At 35.9% G+C, this 22,845-nt stretch overlaps 1 protein-coding gene across 5 annotated transcripts in view; it reads left to right on the top strand.

Annotated features, from left to right (window-relative positions):
* The window catches only part of LOC140140014 (uncharacterized), a 51,565-nt gene that overhangs the window by 2,132 nt on the left and 26,588 nt on the right, over window positions 1-22,845 (top strand). For 3 of the 5 annotated variants that reach the window (XR_011857197.1, XM_072161824.1, XM_072161822.1), the window contains exons 2-6: window positions 5,178-5,365; window positions 5,591-5,745; window positions 11,596-11,742; window positions 12,146-12,229; window positions 21,174-21,245. Coding sequence is in view for 4 of the 5 variants with exons in the window: in XM_072161824.1 (XP_072017925.1) it covers window positions 5,178-5,365; window positions 5,591-5,745; window positions 11,596-11,742; window positions 12,146-12,229; window positions 21,174-21,245 (646 nt within the window). In the remaining variant the exon portion in view is untranslated. The remainder of the gene's footprint in view (window positions 1-5,177; window positions 5,366-5,590; window positions 5,746-11,595; window positions 11,743-12,145; window positions 12,230-21,173; window positions 21,246-22,845) is intronic. The other 2 variants (XM_072161823.1, XM_072161826.1) reach the window with 2 other exon arrangements.

The raw sequence follows: 22,845 nt of genomic DNA, 5'->3' as shown, positions 1-22,845 counted from the left end.
AAAGTTACATCTTGTCAAAGATTGACTTTCAATTTCATCAAAAAGATTCTGCTAGCAAAATTCCCCAAAACAGCATTACGGGGGTGTTTCTAGATCTTAGTCTCATGACGATAGCACCTTTTAAAATGGAACTGCTATCAAAATCTCTCTGAAATTCCATGTGCGAGTCTCTCATCACCAAAACAAATCATATATTTGGGTCAAGTGAAGTATAGACAACATATTTATGAAGGTTTCCTTAGACTTAAAAAGCTTCTTTTTAATTTCAATGTAAATTTGTATTGCCGGTTTAGGCCATTTTGACTGACTAACATAACAAATGTGTTAACTGAGGTTTCCCTGTGATACCTATATTTACTGCGTTGGACGCACTTGTCTCTGATTGGCTGCTGCTGAGGCAATACCGATGTATACGCTGTTGCCGAGTGGAAATTTATGAATGAACTGTGCGCCGTATGCATGTGTTGTTAGCTCTGAATTTGCAACGTCGCGCTCGTCAAAGGTTTGCTGCATTTGATTATAAATTATCACTTTAAAACAATGTTTACTTTCGCATCAATCTTTAAATTTTAAACAGTTGCCTTGAGTCAAGGTTTAATTTAAAATGTAATTGTAAGGAGGGTAGGGCGGCCGAGCCTTCAATAAATGAGGAAAATTATTGGATAAAATTAAAAGACAACTAAAACAACTTTTTCAAAACAAGTGAAGACAGCTATTTTGCTAGGAAGTAGGTATGCCAGGTGAATTCAAATTTGCCATCAAACTGCATCATTTTATATCAAATTAAAGCCCTTGAGTAAAGAAAGCCAACACTGAAAACCTTTTGTCATAGCACTTTCCGTAGCAAAGTTACATCTTGTCAAAGATTGACTTTCATCAAAAAGATTCTGCTAGCAAAATTCCCAAAACAGCATTACGGGCGTGTTTCTAGATCTTAGTCTCATGACGATAGCACCTTTTTTTAAAAAATGGAACTGCTATCAAAATCTCTCTGAAATTCCATGTGCGAGTCTCTCATCACCAAAAAAAATAATATATTTGGGTCAAGTGAAGTATAGACAACATATTTATGAAGGTTTCCTTCTTAAAAAGCTTCTTTTTAATTTCAATGTAAATTTGTATTGCCGGTTTAGGCCATTTTGACTGACTAACAAATGTGTTAACTGAGGTTTCCCTGTCATACCTATAGGAAGGTTTTGTATCAAAAAACATTTTTAAAATTATCAGAAAAGCATGAAACATACGGCACCTTCATAAAATCAGCATCACTTAGTCTTCTTCCGTCACATAAAACGATGATCAGATCAGCAAAGTGGCAAAGAATTTGTGAAGTAAATTTATAAAAAATACATTGCGTTTTTTCAAGAAATTCGCCATCTTGAATAAATGCAGAATTGCATCACACAGTAAAAAACTGTCAAACGCGCTTGATACGCAAGTGTTTACAATCGCTGTCAAAACGAGCGTACAAGCATCTGTGCTACGGTACGCGAAAGTTCATGCTTTTGGAGTTTGCATCACCGGTTTTGCATTCAGCTCGTTTACATCAAAAAATTGCGATAAAAACATGGATTTTGGAACAAAACAAGAAATGTCTTTAAAAAAGACAATGCCTCCAAGATACCAGTGGGCAGCTTTTGTTATTAGTTAAGGAGACACTTGTAATGCTAGCTTTAAGGTAACGCTATTGGATATAGATTTGTGTCTGATTGAAATATGTGAGCCCATTCTCTCCTGATTACAAAACTGAAAATTTTTATTTTAATCGGATATTCGGTTACCAAAATATGGCCTGTCAAAATGGCACGTAACCAAGAAGTTGGCAACAACTTTCTTTTATTTTTGTTATGCAATGTTGTCAGGTAGGCCTTATTTTCTAATTATATATGCAAGAATTATACAAAGTAAAATGTTCAGAACGGCTACAAAATAAAATGGATGCCTTTGGCAAATTTCCATTTGCATAATTAATTAGGGCCCTAATCAACTTTTCTAATAAGTGGCCCTAATTAATTATGCAAATTGAAATTTGCCAAAACGCAACCGTAATTTTGTAGTATAGTGTGTTTTCTACCCATGTACCATGCCTCAGTGCCATAGCTCTTTTAATTGTATCTGATTATCTGAAATCTTTACTTTGCATAATTCATGCATGAATTAGAAAATCATCTGGCAACTGGACTTGTCAAAAATATAGAAAATAAAAAGAAAGTTGTTGCCAAGTTTTTGTTTTGGTTTCGCGCCATTTTGACAGGCCATATCTCAAGAACCGAATGTAATCTACAGGGCATAAGTTTTAACATACTATAGTATTATTTAAATAGAAAGAAAATCTAAATTTGTGCATTAGCCAATAGGGCCACGGTCACCTAAAGCCATCTTGCAATCTTGCAGATAATTCGTATGTATGAAATAAGACCTTCAAACTTTCAGATATGAAGAGTTCCAGATGCAGGCAGCCGTTTCTGTTTTTTAAAATATAGGCCTAAGTTGTATCAAGAGTCATTTCTTGTGGATTTTTTGACTGAAAATTACGATTGTAGCGTTTCAGAGTAACACATTTTTGTATTCAGGACTAAACTAATATTAATATTATTATATTTAGGGGGAGTCTTTTCATAGGCCATTACTTTTTTTGTATAGGCCTATGTGTAATTGAATAAAAAATCAAAAACATTATTGTTTTGTTTTCTTTCCTTCATTTGTGCTTTGTTTTGCATCGAAAGGGCCGATATCAACACCTTGTTTGTAAGAAGTATTGTGTGGGGAAAGATGATTCTTGCATTTTATTTTATAAACAAAAAGCAAATTTCTCGGTCATAGTCTTGAAACGGTCATGGGTATATGCATGCAAATATATTGCAACATTACTCAGTAGAATGTAAAAAACTGATATAGGCCTACATACCACCAACATGACCAACCACGCATGGGAATTGGGGAAGCAAATACTTTAAAAGCGAATTATTCGAATTATATCAACGCAATAAAATTGCAATACTTTAGTACAGCAATGAAGCCGCCATAGGCGCGGCTAGGCGTATCATACCATACATTGCAAACATCATCATGATCATGACATGCCGTGTGTACGTTGAACACGGCACTACAGCACATACATCTCGTATGCAGAGAAATCAAATAGCTAGCCGGTCTTTTCAATCCCATCATTTCAACCTATATTATGATGTAGACACGCATGTACGATGATTGCGGCCTAGTCGAGCCTAGCATGCATGCCAGTCGGCCTGCTGACTCACCGCGCATTAAATGGCACAAAAATACCTCAAATTTTGCACAAAACAATCCATGATGTCAAATTATCACATCCAAAGTGTCGCCATGAACGTCAGCTTCAACTTCTCCAGCCAAAGTTTTTCCATTGATAATCAGATTTCATGTAATCATGAAATTAAACCTTGTTTGATGTGTATTCCCATTGTCACAGCATAACTGTTTTCCATCTTGCCTTCAACGATAAAGCTGCTGAGCGCTGAGGCTACAACCTATAATTAAAGACCGAATTAAAAAAAGACTAGTTTGCGTCTGACGTCATGACAAAGGCGCGCCGTGATTGGTTGCTGGTTGACAGGACGGTATACGCAAGCTAGTCTTTTTAATTCGGTCTTCAATTATACAACATATGAGTTTGAAAAATTCTAATGCATAATTCATGAACTTGATAGACCCGCACCATTGGCGCCACGTGCTAGGTGTTTCTAGAATCCCTATAGAATAAGATTAATTTTAATGCTAATTTATTGCACATGCCGAGGAAGCATGATTACCTTTTTGAACATTCGGAAATGGCGATAGGCGAATTTATGTATTGCGTAGAGAGGTGGGGGATATATATTGGGCTCTCGATATTGGGCGGAAATTTGAGTACTTGTCAGAATATAAATTTGTACAATCGGCCTACATGCCGCGCAATGTGCGGCATTTTAGGTGTCAATTTCAAATCAAACTACCTCCTGGCGGAGGCAGAAAAAGCTTGTTCAATGAAATAAAAGGTACCGTATGTTTGTTCAGCTAAAAACATGTTTAACCTTGATGCGAAAGTTTAATTTGATAAATTCGTAATTCTAAAAGAAACGATCGCCATATTTCTTGATCTTCAGATCTCATGACATGATGATCTTTCATGGTTTCTAAAAAAGGTGTAATTATGAAAAGGCATGTTAAGAAGTCCTTGGTTTTTAAATATCATAAACACATTGCAAGTTTACACTTTCTTCAAGCTATGGGTACGTGTTACGTTCGCTGCCACCATGTTACGTTCTCTGCCGGCTTATCTTCTTAGTAAAACTATGAAATCACACAATTATCACACCATCAGGCTAAGTTTTACCATAATTCTTAGACTAGTTCACGAGTCCTTTTATTCCTCTCCATCCTCTCTCTCCTCCTTTTTTCCTTTCTTATTATTATTTTTCTCCTTTTCCTTGCAGCTCTTCCTCCAAATCAAAGCGCAAATGCTCACCGCGTCGCTCCCTCTGACAACGCGCGTTACACCATGGAAACCCTATAATCATGACACTCCCACCGCTGCCACCATGTTACATTCGCTGCCACCATGTTACGTTCTCTGCCGGCTTATCTTCTTAGTAAAACTATGAAATCACACAATTATCACACCATCAGGCGAAGTTTTACCATAATTCTTAGAGTCCTTTTATTCCTCTCTCCATCCTCTCTCTCCTCCTTTTTTTTTCTCTTATTATTATTTTTTCTCCTTTTCCCTCGCGCAGCTCTTCCTCCAAATCAAACGCAAATGCTCACCGCGTCGCTCCCCGCACAACGCGCCGCGTTACACCGCGGAAACCCTATTTTTTTATCATGACAGTACGGTACATGTAGGGCTTTGATGAAATAACTAAAATATTAGGGCCTATTTGTCATGCCTGCTACATGTAAATTAATGACCATAATGTGATGTGCAGAATTCCAATCTGTAACATCACGCCGACCGACAGAATATCATGGAAAGATTTCACACTCAGATTTGAACATGAAGAACAAGGAAAAGACAGCCACTCCCAACAATACCATGAAGTGAACAAATTTACTGTCAGCCCTAGGTTAAAAGATAGGAAACTTAAAATCTCAACTGCTCCTGATGCTGCAAGATTTACTGTACTAAAATAGTTATAACTTCTAATTTTTATGTATAACAGGAGATCTATTGATCAGAGGAAAATGCGAGATCAAACTTTGCTGAAACAGAGAGGGATAGAAGCCATGTCGCCACTGAAGGAGGTCCAGAATGTGACAGAGAAAAAAGTAGCACCTCAGAAGAAAGCTAGCAATAGGCCTATTGGTAAACCACAGCCAAAGCAGGCTACGCAGACTGGTGATATGAAAGGTAAGAGCTAAGGCCTTTTGTTTTGAGGAGAGCTGCACAGTCCTTTATTTTTTAAGAGCGTGATCATGCAGGCGCATCTCAAAGCATAGTCGTTAGCGCTAATAACAGCGCTCCGTATTTGGAATTTGTTTGAAGAGATAATTTATTTACTGAGCATAAAACAAATTACGCTAATTTCAGACAAAATCCAGATTTAAAAAATGTATCAATTATTTCTTTGTGCAGATCGCCTCAAGAAGTGGAAGGAGGAAAAGGAACTGAAGAAGAAACTGACGAGGCAGAGGCAGGCTAAACCACAGTTCAAAGTTCATCACATCCAGTATGAGAAGACACCATTTACTGTGCCTACAATTACTGCTCCAAATGCCATGAAGAACGAGGTAATAAAAAAAAAGCGCAGTGATTTATAGTGCGCTATGCACAGGCACAACGCCTAGACGTTGATCCACAAGCCTCAGCACACTTTACAGGTTGTCGCTGACCACTACGGCCCCCACATCATTCCATAAACCATAACAAATCAGGGACTTTTGCTGCTACAAGAGCGCACACCCTAAACATTCTACAAATAACCATAGCAACCAGGATCAGCTCCCGAGTTTCAGTACAGGTAATACAACGAGACAATTAGCACTTTAGCAGTAAGTTCCTTGTCCAGGGGAATTTCAAGCTATCTCAATTTTTCCACGAGAGCATACTAGGCACGACCAGGGTTCGAACCTGCAACCACTCGCACCATAGTCGAACGCCTTAACGATTGAGTTAACTTGACTGATTGAGCTAACTTGACTGTAATATAATCTTCATCTCATCAAAGATAGAATTTCGATAAATGGACATTCTTGAAAACTTGCAACTTATGTAGGGCCTACTGTACAAGTGGACATTTTTGCATGAGTGTTTTTTTTTCTTTTCACTTTGCTATTTTGAACTGTTTCACTTGTTTTTAAGCTTCCATACGTTGAACCAAAAGGAATAAAATCATGCGTTATTTTCACTAGCTGAGCAAGCGCAAAACATTCCACTTTTACAGTTTTGCAGTCATGTGCATTGTCTGAGGTACAGCGTGTCCCAAAAGTAACTTAACATTGTGAATTTGCCATATCTCAAACACTTTCTACTTCATACCAAAATGGTGAACATATTCACATAGATTGATCTTTTAGAATTGTTTTGATACCAAAAACAGCATTATTGATGACCCCTTGACCTTACTGTGCGACTGTACATATGTGTGTATCAAACCCACAAAAGCAAACTCATATGTTTTTTGTTCAAGCACATGAATGATGTGCTTCCCTGATGAACAATGGCTCACTCATTGCACACGCTACACTTAGGTATGAACATTCATGGATTACATGGCCTAGCGTAAGCGTGACTGCTGTTTTAGATTATAATTAGGATATATTGACAATACTAAACTTTATTTTAAAACAGTTGAAGTGAAGATGAATTTCCTATATAGATCAACGGATTCAGATTCTTTGCCGAGACAAAGTCGGACAAACTCACTCAATAGCAAAACAGATTTGAAACACGTTTTATCGTGTTATCACATCTCAAATGACGAGACTTATTTTGCGTTTATAAAAATGGGTTTTAACAGCCATTGTCGGTAAGAATGGGACCGAAATGGGACTTTGTGATTCAAGTGCGTCATGGAATTTCTTTAAAAAAAATAGGATGATGCAACATCAGTCCCAGAAACTACCCCCAAAATTTTAGCTTCCTCGCTCATTTCGTTTGTCCGAAAAAAAATCATTGAAATTTTGGCCCCATAAACATTGTTAAATGGTTTATCAATTAGCAGCCACTAGAAAATTGTGCGCCAACGTTGGCCCAGTGAAAAGAAAACATTTTTTGAATCCTTTTATGGGTATCATTACAATGACACAAAAAAATGGTTGGGTTGCCATTGGCACGTCGTAATAATCAAGTTTAAAATATTAGTGGAAAGCGCCCTCGTGCTGTTTTATGTGGCTTTAAACGCATTGCGCCATTAAGCACCCATGAAAAAAGCAAGTTGAAATGGATAAACTAATTATTTAGAATCAAGTGCGAATGCAAAATTGATGGGTGCTCGTTGGCGCAAGAAGAAAATGGAGGTCAAAGGTCAAATTTTCTAATTTTGAGCCATTTTCACGCCTCATTAATTTCATGCGCCAAGGTCGAAGAACAGAAAAAGTGGTGTTCAGTGGTAAACAAACTGTAACTCCACTAAAAGAAGCAGTAAAAAGCTTGGGTCCTGTTGGTTTAGTATTTTCTATGATTTTCTAAAAATCATCTAAAATGCAAGTAAAATGTAAATAATATGCCATGCCGTACTATATATGCGAACTTTAAGCGTCCTCTACTAGATATGCCAACAAGTACCCATGGTGTTTTAACTTTAGTTAGTTTATTCAAGTGCTGTTGCTTGCATTTCTGTGGAAATAGGTGTGGGCTCATGTTGGCTAAGGATATTTTAAGGGTCAAAGGTCACTTCAAAATCACAAAATGCTACTTTTATGTTAGTTTGTGCGACCAATATGCAATCTTCAAGCATCCATTTCTTGATGCGCCAACAAGTACCCATGGTGTTATAACTTCATTTAGTTTATCCAAGTGCTGTTACTTGTGTATCTGTAGGAATATGTTTGGGCTCATGTTGGCGCAATGATATTCTGAGGTCAAAGGTCAATACAAAAACTCAAAATATGACAAATTGCATTCTTTGAGTGTTGGTAATTTCAATGGCAACAATAATCCCATAAGTTTTTCACTACCTATAACCTATGCCAACTCGATTTATTAAATTAAAATCCTTGGGATAATATTGGCATATTGATACTTAAAGAGCCAAATATTACAAGTATGTGACCAACTTCTGCATTTTTATTTAAAATGCAGAAGTTACAAGCTTAATATTATTATATGAAGATCAATAGTGCATTTTGACTGCAATGAAGCAATACACTTGTAACATGTGCAGGCTTATAATATTTTGGAGTTCCTAAATATTTTTGTAAACCATGAAAACTTAAAATGTGTACCTTCCACTTGGTTTGTTGTGGATGGTCACATGATCTGAAAATGCAGGGTAAGTTTCGATTTATACACATTCTGCATTAAAAAAAATTAAAGTGTTATATTCTTAAATATCACTGTGCCATGAGCATCCCATTGTTATGACTTCAACAAGCAAATATACACTCCATTTGAGGTAGAAATTGGGACAATGTTTGCGACATTTTCTGAGTTGCACAAACTCGCAAAAAAGTTGCTCTTTGTGCTTTAGGATTGACCTTTGACCCTTAAAATATCCTTGCGCCAACATGAACCCAAATAAATTTCTACATAAATGCAAGGAACAGCACTTACATAAACTGATTGAAGTAAAAACATGGGTACTTTTTGGCACATCTAGTAGTTGACGCTTGAAGATTGCGTATTAGTTGCAGGAACTATCAATAAAAATTCCTTTAAAAGGAATAGGGCGGGCAAATGAAAAATTGTCAAGAGAAATGAAAGAATGAGTAAGTCTTCACAATTAAAAACAGGGAAAATATGACACAACATCGATTTCCAATGGGGAATAACAAAACGTATAAACAAAGTTAAAAGAGTTTTTAACTTTATACGTTTATCGCTTGTTATTCCCCATTGGAGGTTGTGTCATATTTTCCCTGATTTTAATCTTATCTATTGCTTATCCTTTGTTCTCTGCTGGTCAGTTGGAACAGATTTTCCCTGTTTTTATATTAAACCTTCACATCATAACAGAAGATGTTTTATGTTAACATTTTATATAAAACATTGTTATAAAACTTTTGTAGATAATAGTTATTTAAAACATTTTCGTAATCATACCTAAAGTTGTTTTTTTTATCATCAGATAGAAAGACTTCTGCTCATCTTCTCTGGTGAGACAACAGGGCTGGGGTATCTTTCCATATCAAAGTTTAAAAATCTGTCATATCAATTTCCTCAATATGTTGTTTTGATACAACTTATGAGGGGAAAAGTTTGATTTTACAATATTTCGATATTATTTTTTAACTTTGTAACTTTATTATGATTAACATAACTGTATTTCAAAGCGTCAAACTATATCATTATTTTGTCCCATCAAAAATAATCCAGGGAATAAAATATTCATTCATATGTTTATTTATTTTATTCAACCTGGGCCATTTCTACTGGTGCACATGTATTCTAATAATTTGTCTATAATATCTTATACAAGCATCAGCAAACACTATTTGTCACAAGATTTGAAAAGTAAATAGCCTATGTACACACTGAACACAATGCACATACAAGCTGTATTTAAGTACATGCCGAAGCTGTCAGTACAGTATAAAATGATATGACCTTCACGATGCTATTAATTTAGCCCAAAGATTAGGAAAACTAGCAAAACTGGTGAACTGGTACTGTTCAAATAAAAACATCTGCAAATCTTGCTGCAATTTCCAAATAGTATTTCTATTACTTAAATAATTATTTTTGTTATTTCTTTTAATACAAACACATTACTGCCTATGACGACTTTATTGTATTACTTACATATATCAAAATCAAGTAATAATTACAAAACTCGCCAGTAAACTATCACCTCTGTGGGTGTTTGGGATATAACCGGCACGAATATTTTCTCAACACTGCGGCATGTGAAAAAGTAGGTCAATAGTCAGAGAATATAGGGCGGGTGCGGCCCAAAAAGTAGCATTTTATGGTTTTGGATTAACCTTTGACCTTTAAAATATCCTTGCGCTAACATGAACCCATACTAATTTCTATATAAATGCAATTGACAGCACTTAGATAAACTGATTGAAGTAAAAACATTATGGGTACTCTTTGGCACATATAGTAGTGGATGCTTGAAGATTGCATATTGGTTGCACGAACTATCATAAAGCAGCACTTTATGGTTTTGGATTAACATTTGACCCCTAAAACATCCTTGCGCCAACATGAGCCCAAACTAATTTTTATATAATGCAAATAACAGCACTTAAATATGGTGAATGAAATAAAAACACCACGGGTACCTGTTGGCGCGTCTTGTTGTGGATGCTTGAATATTGATGGAACCCCTATTTGGTCTATTATTTACTATTTACTAGGCTTTAGGGTGATATTTAGAAAATCATTAAAAATACTAAACCAACAGGACCCAAGCTTGTTTCTGTTTCTTTTATTAGAGTTATAGTTTCTTTACTACTGAACACCACTTTTAATGTTCTTTGACCTTGGCGCACAAAATTAATGAGGCGTGAAAATGGCGCAAAATAAGAAAATTTGACCTTTGACCCCAATTTTCTTCTAGCGCCAACGAGCACCCATCAATTTTGCATTTGCATTTGCTTCAAAATAATTAGTTTATCCATTTCAGCTTGCTTTTTATATGGGTGCTTAATGGCGCACCGAGTTTCAAGCCACAGAAAACAACACGAGGGCGCTTTTCACTAATATTTTAAACTTGTTTATTACGATGCGCCAATGGTAACCCAACCATTTTTTTGTGTAATTGTAATGATACCCATAGAAGGATTCAAAAACTGTTTTCTATTTACTGGGCCAATGTTGGCGCACAATTTTGTAGTCATTGCTACGTGGTAAACCATTTAACGATGTTTTTGGGGCCAAAATTTCATTACTTTATTGCGGACAAACGAAATGAGCGAGGAAGCTAAAACTTTGGGGTTATTTTCTTGGACCAATGTTGCATCATCCTATTTTTTTTAAAGAAAATTTATGATGCACTTGAATCACAAGAGTCTGAATCTTACAGACAGTGGCTCTTAAGGCACAGTAGATATCCGTTAATTTCATGCCAAGGAGTCATGACCACATAGGCATGTTTAGCATCATAACATTTCTAAAAGAATTATCTACATACTGTGCAATTTTGTAACAACACTATTAACACAAAGCAAGTTATGGCCAATTCACAATGTTAAGTTACTTTTGGGACACCCTGTACTTTGATGTTTTCAAAAATTTATTTTACAATTTGTGACGTGGTATGTCAATAACACCTCAGGTGATTTCTGACTAACTGATAACTAATAAGTTTTCACCTGCACTTTGAATGAAGATCACAAAGTTCATTGTCCTTTGACCTATTCTGTGCCCAAATCTGCCTGCTTTTAACATACCATGGCATTTGTTTTTCATCAGCCAACACTAAATATATTTTGTACTATTAAATATCTTTTTGTTTTTCATTAAAAAAATAGGCTAAAAGTAAACCTGCCAGCAGGGTGACAAGGTCGTCAGCGAGAACCAATGCAAAACCAACAACGAACAAAGCAGCAAGTAATAAACCAACAGCACTAGTATTAGGGAGACCTGTAACAAGGCAATCAAGGCTTAATACACAAAAGGTACGTATACGGTATCATGACTCTCCTTATACCGCTAAAACCGCAATGCTCCTGAAATAAATGGCAGAATCTTGTTACAGTCAGGCATGGTAATTTTCAGGCTATAGATGAATTCGGGCTATTTTGTTGCCCAAATTTACGCATTTTTATTTTAATATTTTTTATCAGCCTGTTTTGGGCCTTTTAAGGCCAAATTCACATGCTTTTTCGGGCAGTTTTCAAAAAAGCCATTCTCATGCCTGTATCGTGGAATGCTCCTATAGCAGCGTAAATTTGGGCAGAAACAAAGTTCTGCATAATAACTTGTTAAAATGTAATTGATGGTGTAATTCTTTTCTTTAATTTCAAAGCCATGGGGTCTTGACCTGAGTCTTATTCAACAATGGTTTTGTTTTAAACACAGGAACAACCACAACCAGCTGCAACTCAGAAAAGTACTAGGACCACCAGGGCTAGAAATGGATCAAAGTCATCAAGTACTGATGAGGTAAGTTTGCTGCAGGCTAAAACCCCTTCCCAACGTTAATGGACGTTTTTGGCTCAGCTAACTCTAATCAGGCCAGAATTAGCAAAGTGGAAAGCTGACAGCGAGCATGATAACTGTAAGGGCTATCTAAAAGTGGGACTTGGTATATGTAGTGCAAGTACAATGTGTACAATAGCGTTTTCTAATTTCAATCTGCATAATTCTAAACACAAGTTCATTTTAATTTTACAGAAAATTAGTTCAATGACTAATTATGCAGAATAAAATTAGCAAAAAGCCAAATTTAATTTGCTTCTGCTGTACTACATATGGACCAAGTCTCAGTTAGATAATTCTTATAAAAAACAGTTACCTAGTAATTAACTTTGAAATCCATTCACCCAGATGGAAGACGTGTCCTTAAATTCCCATGCAAGGATGTAGATTTGAAATGGGAGTCATCCATTCAGGTAACCCTGATTTGGAATTCACACTCCCTGTGTGGAAGATTATTAAAGGTCATGACGTCCATCTAGAGGGGTATGGATTTCAACTAGAATGGCCTGGTGCTTCGCAGTGTTTTTAGTTGAAGCCTGACCTTTTGAACCTGTCGCAATGTTTATCATCAAGAGTTGAGCAATTAACTCCTGGGATTGGCGCAAAAAGGCGCTCTGTATGTAATAGAGCTCTGCCTAATTTGACACCTGGCAGCTATTGTACACAGATGACCCCTCGAACTAGAAACTTTGAATTCAGGTACGTGTGTACAGTCTCTTTGAGATGGACAAGCACTATCAAGCAGTTTTTGGAGCCGTTCCATTTTAACTAAAACATTTTGCACATTTATGTCCTTGCACTTAGCTCATCATCACAGATCTTAATTTGGACGTGTAACGTAAAATCTTTTAAAAAAATGTAAAATAAGCTATCAAATCACTTATTATCTTGAATGAAAATGTCTAAAATGAAAATATAATTACCGTAATCTTGCATTTAAAGATTTAAGAAACTAGCCTTAGTCTATATTTTCCTTAAGAGACCTTGTGTATAAAAATCAAAGATGTGGTGGCAGACTTCAAAAAATTGATTTTCTTTATACATTGCACATGGTTAGACATTGAGTCAACATGTATAAATTTGTTAAAATTTTACCTCTTCATCTATGGTTACCATGGTAACGGCCAAAATATGAATTGACCCAATTTTCACTATTTTTACCCTTTTCACAACTGGAAAAATGCTTAAATATTAGGTCATATTTCTGTATGAAGAACGTGAATTAAAACAATCTTCTCCCATACAATGAAGTATCCATCCTTGTCCTTTCCAAAAATGAAGTAAACAAAACAATTAATTATTTCAATATGGTAGATACCATTTTGTAAAATAGGGGTGGTTTTTCATTAATTTAATTATGAAAAAAATGATCTTTTTAAAAATGACGTAACCTCCAAAGTGGTGCTGTTTTTAAATTATTTTTTGCAGGGTAGGTAGATAAGGTATTGGTCTACCCATCTATAGAAAAAAAAAAGTTCTGGTAATTGTTTTACTGGAGAGCAGTGTTGCCAGAAACTTTGAACTTTTTAGGATTGTTGACATTATAAGGTAGTATGGAAAAATATGGATTTTGAGCATTTACTTTCACTGAAAATCCTGATTAGGGTTGATAATGTACCAAAAGAAATTGGCATCAATACACCGTAAAGTGAGACACGATTTGATAATATTTTAATGACAGTGTTGCCAGAAAAAACGTCTCTCAGTGAAGCTGTTGCTCATCTTGTTATTACCTATCATACAGCTATGCTGAAAAACGGCCAAATGGACCAGGTTAAAAATGAGCTAGGTCCCACACATGAAAGGGGAAACTGAGGAACAAGAATGTATAAGCTAAAAATCCTGTATCCTGAAAACTTTCCTGTGAGGGCGCTTTTTTTTCCAAAATGGCTGCCAAAATCCAATGAAAAGCAATTATGCTCTTAAAATAGGCGGATAAAAGATAGAATTTGTTAGATTATGGATTTGTATTTATGAAAGTAATGTATAGATAAGTCGGTATATTAATAAGAAGGTACCAGGAGGTCACAGTTGGGGACGCTTTTCAAAATGGCCACCAAAATTCAAAGAAAAGCATTATACGGTTACCGTAGTCAATTATGAGGTATAATTGACCAGATTTTGGTTTAAGTATTGATGACAGTAATGTAACGCTAAAGGAGGTCACAGTTGAGGACGCTTTTCAAAATGGCTGCCAAATCCAATGAAAAGCTTATATATATGGTACACCGTCACTTAAGAGGCATAATTGAACTGAATTTGGATTAATATTTATCAAAGTACAGTATAATCAGCCACAAAGCCTCAGATAATGTTATTGAAAAACATATTTGAAATATTGAAATAGTTGTCTTTGATGTAATCGTAGTCTTCAATCATTGTCACCTCTAAGTTATCGCTTTGAGGGTGCAAAAGAACGAGTCACCAAGTCAAGATGACCACTAAAATGTCCACAGGAATAATTTATGTTCACAAAGGGCAACATATTAACTAAATATACTGCACTAAGAAAGTATCCTTACCCCAGGGGGCCACTAAACTTTGGAAGCGACGGTATGTGCCTGTCAACCCTCTTTTAAAGTCGACTAATACCCGATGACCCCCTTTTTTAAAAGTCATACCCGATGACCCCACTTTTTTTAAGTCATACCCGATGACCCCCCGTTTTGGTTGCGGCTACCCAATGCCCCCTTTTTTCTAGAAGAACATCATCAAAATGCAACAAAATAATGTCAAAATTTTCAAATTTTGCTCCATTTTTTTCAAAAATTTCTACCCGATGACCCATGTTTTGAAATCTTATACTCAATGACCCCTTTTTCAAAATATTATACCCAATGACCCCTTTTTTATTTTGTTTGTACCCAATGACCCCCTTTTTAAAATAACGCTTTGTTACCGATAGGCCCTACTTGCGACACCGGTAGGCACATACCCGTCACTTCTAAAGTTGAGAGCCACCCCCCCCCACCCCGATCCAAGTTACACTTGGAAAAATAAGCACAATTATTTCAAAACTTAACCATATTGGGATAAATTGTTTTTTGTAATATATGCACTATCTAATCCTGCACATTATGACACCACATTGAATCCAATGTGACCTCAAGAAGAAGCAATTGAATAGACGAAGGTCCAGTTTTAAAAGTGACAAATTAATTGGCCTATACGATGTGCAAAAAGATTCCAACAAGCGCAACGAAGAGACTACACAGTTTCTTCGATGAAGCTTTATTTTAACGCAATATTTATTTCCGTTTTTACTTCTCTGTACTTTTCATAACTTGTATTTTTGTCAGCTCTTTTGTTTCAGTTTTCTTTTGTTCCTTTTCTTTTAAATCACTCTCAAACCAGATGTCTAGTCCGTGTTGTTTTGAATAGGCCAGTGTGTCACTTTTTAACTTTGCTTTGAAGTTACAGCAGAGGCAACTGGCATTGCATGTGCCGTTGACCCGATGACTTTAGTCAGGACATTTACACCTACCAGTCATGTATGAGGCTTTCGCTTGATCATTGTTGCATTTTTCATTGACATAAAGCATCAAGTATGTTGAGAGACAAACAAGAGGTATGACAATAATGACATCCAAAGTTATCGCCAGGTATTCACAGTTGTCTTGTGATTTCAACCGTTTCTTTACCAACATCGAGAACAAACCAGTCTATTGGTGTCAAAGAAGGAAAATGTTTTAGCAGACTCAAAGTGCAGCTATCTTCTTTTCAGAGAATGCAACGTTTTCACAAAAGAAGATATATATAACCTATATGCCGCTTTGATTAGATAGGCTAGATAATGAAGAATAATTTTCTTAATGTAGTGATATCGATGTGAGTGATCTCAAAGATAAACACACAATAAAAGAATTCAGTGAAACCAAGAAGAGTATGAAGTAAATATCCTGCCCTTTGTCAATAGTCAATACATAGGGACAATTCTCTGGTGGTCATTTTGGAAATTTGGTGATCATATTAGCCATCTTGACTCGCTATATAGCACTCTGAAACACTTGCTTAGAGGTGACAATGATCAAAGACAACTATTGAATGATTCATCAAAGACAACTATTACATTCTCTTATCAAAGACAACTTTCTTTCTTAACACTTTTATCTGTGGCTTTGTGGCTGATATCATGCAGCTCTTTTTGGTGGCCATTTTGAAAGGCAACCTCAACTGTGACCCCCGGTATCTTCCTATTATTACATTGACTTAATTTTACTGTACTGGGATCAATATTAATTCAAGATCTGGTCAATTATACCTCTTTTTAAGTAAATATTTTAAGTTTAACGGTGTACTATGTTGGTCCGACATTTTGAAAAGTGCCCTCAACTGTGACCTCCTGGCACCTTCCTATTAATATCTTGACGTATATTTACATTACTGCTATCAATGCTTAACCAAACTCTGGTCAAGCATATACAGTGGCGTAGCATCAGTTATCATATGGGAGGGGGCACCAACCAATATGGGTGGCAGTCCGTTTTTTGGGATTCTTAAAATTCAGATCGATTGGGGGCCATGTAACCCCGTGCCCCTATGACGTTACGCCACTGCAATCATACCTCATAAGTGACTACTTTAAGGGTACACAAGGTATTGTTGGTCGAAGCAACCTAAAAATCGATTTTCATTATCTAGATCAATATATTATTGAAAAATATTTTGATGTTTTGCTAAAGTTCATTCTGCAAATCATATACTTTGCAAACTTGCTTAATTTATTGTTGTTAATGAGTTATGTACGTTTTACAAAAGTGTTGTTGTTTCAGCCCTCTTTACAGCGTAACTCAAGAACCGCCGCACCTATAAAATTATATCTGTGATATTTTAATTCTTCTACACACTCGCTATGAATTGAGCAATACAGTTTTTGCCAAAGCTCACTACCATTCGTAAGATGCTGTGAACTACCAAATCACAACAGTTTAAAATAATTAATAACCTTAACCATATACATGCTTTTCATTGGATTTTGGCGGCCATTTTGAAAAGCGTTCCCAACTGTGACCTGTTGGTACAATTCTATTAATACCTTGACATAGTTATACATTACTTTCATCAATACAAACCAAATCTAGTCACTTTTATCTTTTATGTGTATAACGTATAGTAGCTTTTCATTGGATTTTGGCAGCCATTTTGAATAAAGCGCCCTCACAGGAAGTTCTCAGGATACATGGTTTTTATTTTTACGTCATAAATTCTTGTTGCTCATGAAAAACTGGTCCAGAAAAACTATGTGAGAATGTTTCCTTTCATGTGTGGTAGCATTTTTAACCTGGTCTAACTCTTATTTTATGGAAAAATACCTATCTTTATGGCAACACTGTTTGCCTATATTAAAATTACCAGAACTTTTTTTTATTTATTTGGGTACAGTACTATTTAGTCCAGCCACACTGAAAAATATAACATATAAAAAGCACCACTTTGGGGGTTACAGCTCATTGAATATTGCTATATTTCAGAAAGTCAAAAATTACGAAAAACACCCCTATTTGAAACAATGGAATATCCCAAGTAGGACAGACTGTTTGTTAAGAGCCACTGTCTGTAAGATTCAGACTCTTGTGATTCAAGTGCATCACAAATTTTCTTTAAAAAAAATAGGATGATGCAACATTGGTCCAAGAAAACAATCCCAAAGTTTTAGCTTCCTCGCTCATTTCGTTTGTCCGTAAAAAATAATGAACTTTTGGCCCCCAAAACATCGTTAAATAGTTTATCAATTAGCAGTGACTACAAAATTGTGCGCCAACATTGGCCCAGTAAATAGAAAACAGTTTTGAATCCTTCTATGGGTGTCATTACAATTACACAAAAAATGGTTGGGTTACCATTGGCGCATCGTAATAAACAAGTTTAAAATATTAGTGAAAAGCGCCCTCGTGTTGTTTTCTGTGGCTTGAAACTCGTTGCGCCATCAAGCACCCATATAAAAAGCAAGCTGAAATGGATAAACTAATTATTTAGAATCAAATGCAAATGCAAAATTGATGGGTGCTCGTTGGCGCTAGGAGAAAATTGGGGTCAAAGGTCAAATTTTCTTATTTTGCGTCATTTTCACGCCTCATTAATTTTGTGCGCCAAGGTCAAAGAACATTAAAAGTGGTGTTCAGTGGTGAAGAAACTATAACTCTAATAAAAGAAATAGAAACAAGCTTGGGTCCTGTTGGTTCACTATTTTTAATGATTTTCTAAATATCATCCTAAAGCCTAGTAAATAGCAAATAATAGGCCAAATAGGGGTTCCATCAATCTTCAAGCATCCACAACAGGACGTGCCAACAGGTACCCATGGTGCTTTTACTTCATACACCATATTTAAGTGTTGTTATTTGCATTGATGTAGAAATTAGTTTGGGCTCATGTTGGCGCAAGGATATATTAGGGGTCAAAGGTTAATCCAAAACCATAAAGTGCTACTTTATATAGTTCATGCAACCAAAATGCAATCTTCAAGCATCCACTACTAGATGTGCCAAAAAGTACCCATAATGTTTTTACTTCAATCAGTTTATCTAAGTGCTGTTACTTGCATTTATGTAGAAATTAATATGGGTTCATGTTGGTCCAAGGATATTTTTAAGGTCAAAGGTTAATCCAAAACCATAAAATGCTACTTTTTGATAGTTCCTGCAACTAATACGCAATCTTCAAGCGTCCACTACTAGATGTGCCAAGAAGTACCCATAATGTTTTTACTTCAATCAGTTTATCTAAGTGCTGTTACTTGCATTTATGTAGAAATTTGTTTGGGTTCATGTTGGCGCAAGGATATTTTAAGGGTCAAAGGTCAATCCTAAAGCACAAAGTGCAACTCTTTTGCGAGTTTGTGCAACTGTGAAAATGTGCACAAACATTGTCCCAATATCTACCTCAAATGGAGTGTATATTTGCTTGTTAAGTCTTATGGATGCTCATTGCACAGTGATATTTAAGAATAACACTTCAATACTGTTGAATGCAGAATGTGTATAAATCAAAACTTACCCTGCATTTTCAGATCATTTGACCATCCAAAACAAACCAAGTGGAATGTACACATTTTAAGTTTTCATGGTTTACAAAAATGTTCTCCAAAATATTATAAGCCTGCACATGTTATAAGTATAAGTATATTGATTCATTGCAGTCAAAATGCAATATTGTTCTTCAATAATTATATATAAAAAGCTTGCACAACTTCTGCATTTTAAATAAAAATGCAGAAGTTGGTCTCATACTTGTAATATTGGGCTCTTTAAATATTCATATAATGCCAACATTATCCCAACTTCAAGGCTTTTTGTGAAGAAATTGAATAAATCAAGTTGGCATAGGTAGTGAAAAAATTATGGGAGTTTATTGGCATTGAAATTACCAACACTCAAAGAATGCACTTTGTCATATTTTGAGTTTTTTGTATTGACCTTTGACCCTCAAAATATCATTGTGCCAACATGAGCCCAAACATATTCCTACAGATACACAAGTAACAGCACTTGGATAATCTAAATGAAGTTAAAACACCATGGGTACTTGTTGGCACATCGAGAAATGGACACTCGAAGATTGCATATTGGTCGCACAAACCAACATAAAAGTAGCATTTTGTGATTTTGGATTGACCTTTGACCCTTAAAATATCCTTGCGCCAATATGAGCCCACACTTATTTCCACAGAAATGCAAGCAACAGCACTTGAATAAACTAACTGAAGTTAAAACACCATGGGTACTTGTTGGCATATCTAGTGGAGGATGCTTAAAGTTCGCACATAGTACGGCATGGCATATTATTTACTGTTTACTTGCTTTAAGATGATATTTAGAAAATCATAAAAAATACTAAACTAACAGGACCCAAGCTTTTTACTGCTTCTTTTAGTAGAGTTACAGTTTGTTTACCACTGAACACAAATTTTTCTGTTCTTAGACCTTGGCGCATGAAATTAATGAGGCGTGAAAATGGCGCAAAATTAGAAAATTTGACCTTTGACCTCCATTTTCTTCTTGCGCCAACGAGCACCCATCAATTTTGCATTTGCATTTGATTCTAAATAATTAGTTTATCCATTTCAACTTGCTTTTTTTTTGTGGGTGCTTAATGGCTTAATGAGTTTAAAGCCACAGAAAACAGCACGAGGCGCTTTTCACTAATATTTTAAACTTGATTATTACGATGCGCCAATGGTAACCCAACAATTTTTTTGCATCATTGTAATGATACCCATAGAAGGATTCAAAACTGTTTTCTTTTCACTGGGCCAACGTTGGCGCACAATTTTCTAGTGGCTGCTAATTGGTAAACCATTTAACGATGTTTATGGGGCCAAAATTTCAATAATTTTTTTCGGACAAACAAAATGAGCGAGGAAGCTAAAATTTTGGGGTAGTTTCTTGGACTGATGATGCATCATCTTATTTTTTTAAAAGAAAATCCATGACGCACTTGAATCACAAAGTCCCATTTCGGTCCCATTCTTACTGACAATGGCTGTTAAAACAAAGTATTTTTAGAAAGCTTAGATGTTGCCAATTATGTCGTGGAACTCTCAAGGTTTACTTCTATTTTTCCTTCATATGGTGAATCCTGAAACTTGTTATTTTTTAGCCTTGTAAAAGTGCGAAATAGTCTAAAACCGGTCATTTTGATGTTTTGGCCGTTGCTATGGTAACGAAGGTGCAGTGATGAAATAATTTTGATTTTTGTAGACTTTGACCAAAGTTGCACCCTGATATAAAGTAAGAAGAAATTCCATTTTTTGAAGTCTGCCAACTATTTTTGATTTTCTTTGATTGGTACGCAATACTACTCTTAAACATTTTAACTAATTAAACTTTAAAATAAAAATACTAATTAATTTCTTGCCTTCCCAACCCTCCCCTCTGCACCACTTTCCCTCCTCCCTGTGATCCCTAAGCAGGTTAGACCAACAAGAAGTACTCGTACAACCAGAGCAAGTGTGAGAGCAGCACATCAGAAGAAGCCAAAGGTAGGATGTAACATCACTGACTGAGTCTACCCGAGAGTGTCGTAAAAAATGAAATTTGGAAAAATAATTTGGAAAATGTTGCATTTGACATTATTGATTGATCTAGACATTTTCAAATCAAAGTTTTTCTGAAGACATCTGCTGTTAGTTTATGATAAGTCTGTATCATTCCTGGTCATCAAGCAGCTGCTGACCGCAGCACTTATGCACTTTGCTTCATGCGTGTCACTAGCGAGGGCTACAGTGAATTTATGTGAGCGCAAAGATGCTTGAGTACACTTTATTATGCTGTACATGCACCTGGTCATGTGGCCTGGATTTCCAAGCATTTCCAATGTACTTGTGGCCCTTGAACATGTTTAAAACAAAATTGCCAAGAGGTTACATATGAGGTTTTGGTTTAAACATGTTCAGAGGCCAATGAGACAGGTTTTTTCCTGCCCAACGACAAAAATAAATTTATGATTGGGTTACATACACCCCCTATGGAATACAAGACAACATTTTCAACACGGAGAGTGATTTTCAAATGGGGATACTCGGAACGGGTGACTCCATTTAAAATCTACACCCCCTGTATTGGAGATACGGCCAGTCGGCCATGCCTACCATACACGTAGGAGGTGTGTGGATTTCAACTGCAATATTAGCACATTGCCTGTCCTATTGAAGCCTCCAAACATTAAGCAGACCGTAGGGGAGATTGGGGTTAGTTGAAACATTTTTCACAAAATCGTCTTTTTAACGCAAACCGATTACTTTCAAGAAACACTAACCATATCAGTATAAACATATACATACATGCTACAAATACAGCCTTAAACTTTATTGGACCTGCTTATGATTATTCATATAATCCAATTTGAAAATTTGAAAAAAGTGTTTCAACTAACCCCACCCCTGGGGTAAGTTGAAACAGAGGGTGAGGTTAGCGGAAACATGGCTTGTAAAAATTTCAAAAGGCTTAGTTTCGTGTTGTTAGGGTTATACTTCCCTTGAAGGCACCCTTTAACATACAATCAGTGTGAAAAAATAAATATGTGGGAGCGCGGGTCAATACTTTGGACACAAGGTGACGAGTGTCACCATGGACAAAAATATGAGAAGCCTAAAATATTATAAAATGTACTTTCTGTGTGCACTTTTTGCTTGTATTATTGCTTTTTAACCATATTAAAGCAATATTGAAGAAATGGTAAACATGTTACAAATTTTTTTAAGTCAAATTTTTAACCATATTTTTCTATGCGATTTTCACGTTTCAACTAACCCCACCTCAAAAGTTTCAACTAACCCCGATGCCTATTTTTACATTTCAAAGTTCATTACACAAAATAAGAAATACAATAAAATTTTTTATTTAACATTATTCTGGGACTTACTACTAGTGCTTATGATACTCAAAAAATAATCCCCTGAATCTTCAAACAACACTGGTGGGGCATCAGTGCTGTTGCTAATTTGGTGGATGACCCTTACTAATACCTATTACTAGGTGCCAGTATTTTACCAAATTAATTTTTTTGTGTCAGAAAAAAATACAATGTTTCAACTTACCCCGCGTTCCAACTAACCCCAATCTCCCCTACTGTAGTTTACT

This window comes from Amphiura filiformis, chromosome 18, assembly GCF_039555335.1.
Source record: "Amphiura filiformis chromosome 18, Afil_fr2py, whole genome shotgun sequence".
NCBI lineage: Eukaryota > Metazoa > Echinodermata > Ophiuroidea > Amphilepidida > Amphiuridae > Amphiura > Amphiura filiformis.
Note: the sequence above shows the minus strand (reverse complement) of the source record. Positions and strands in the feature narration are given on the sequence as shown.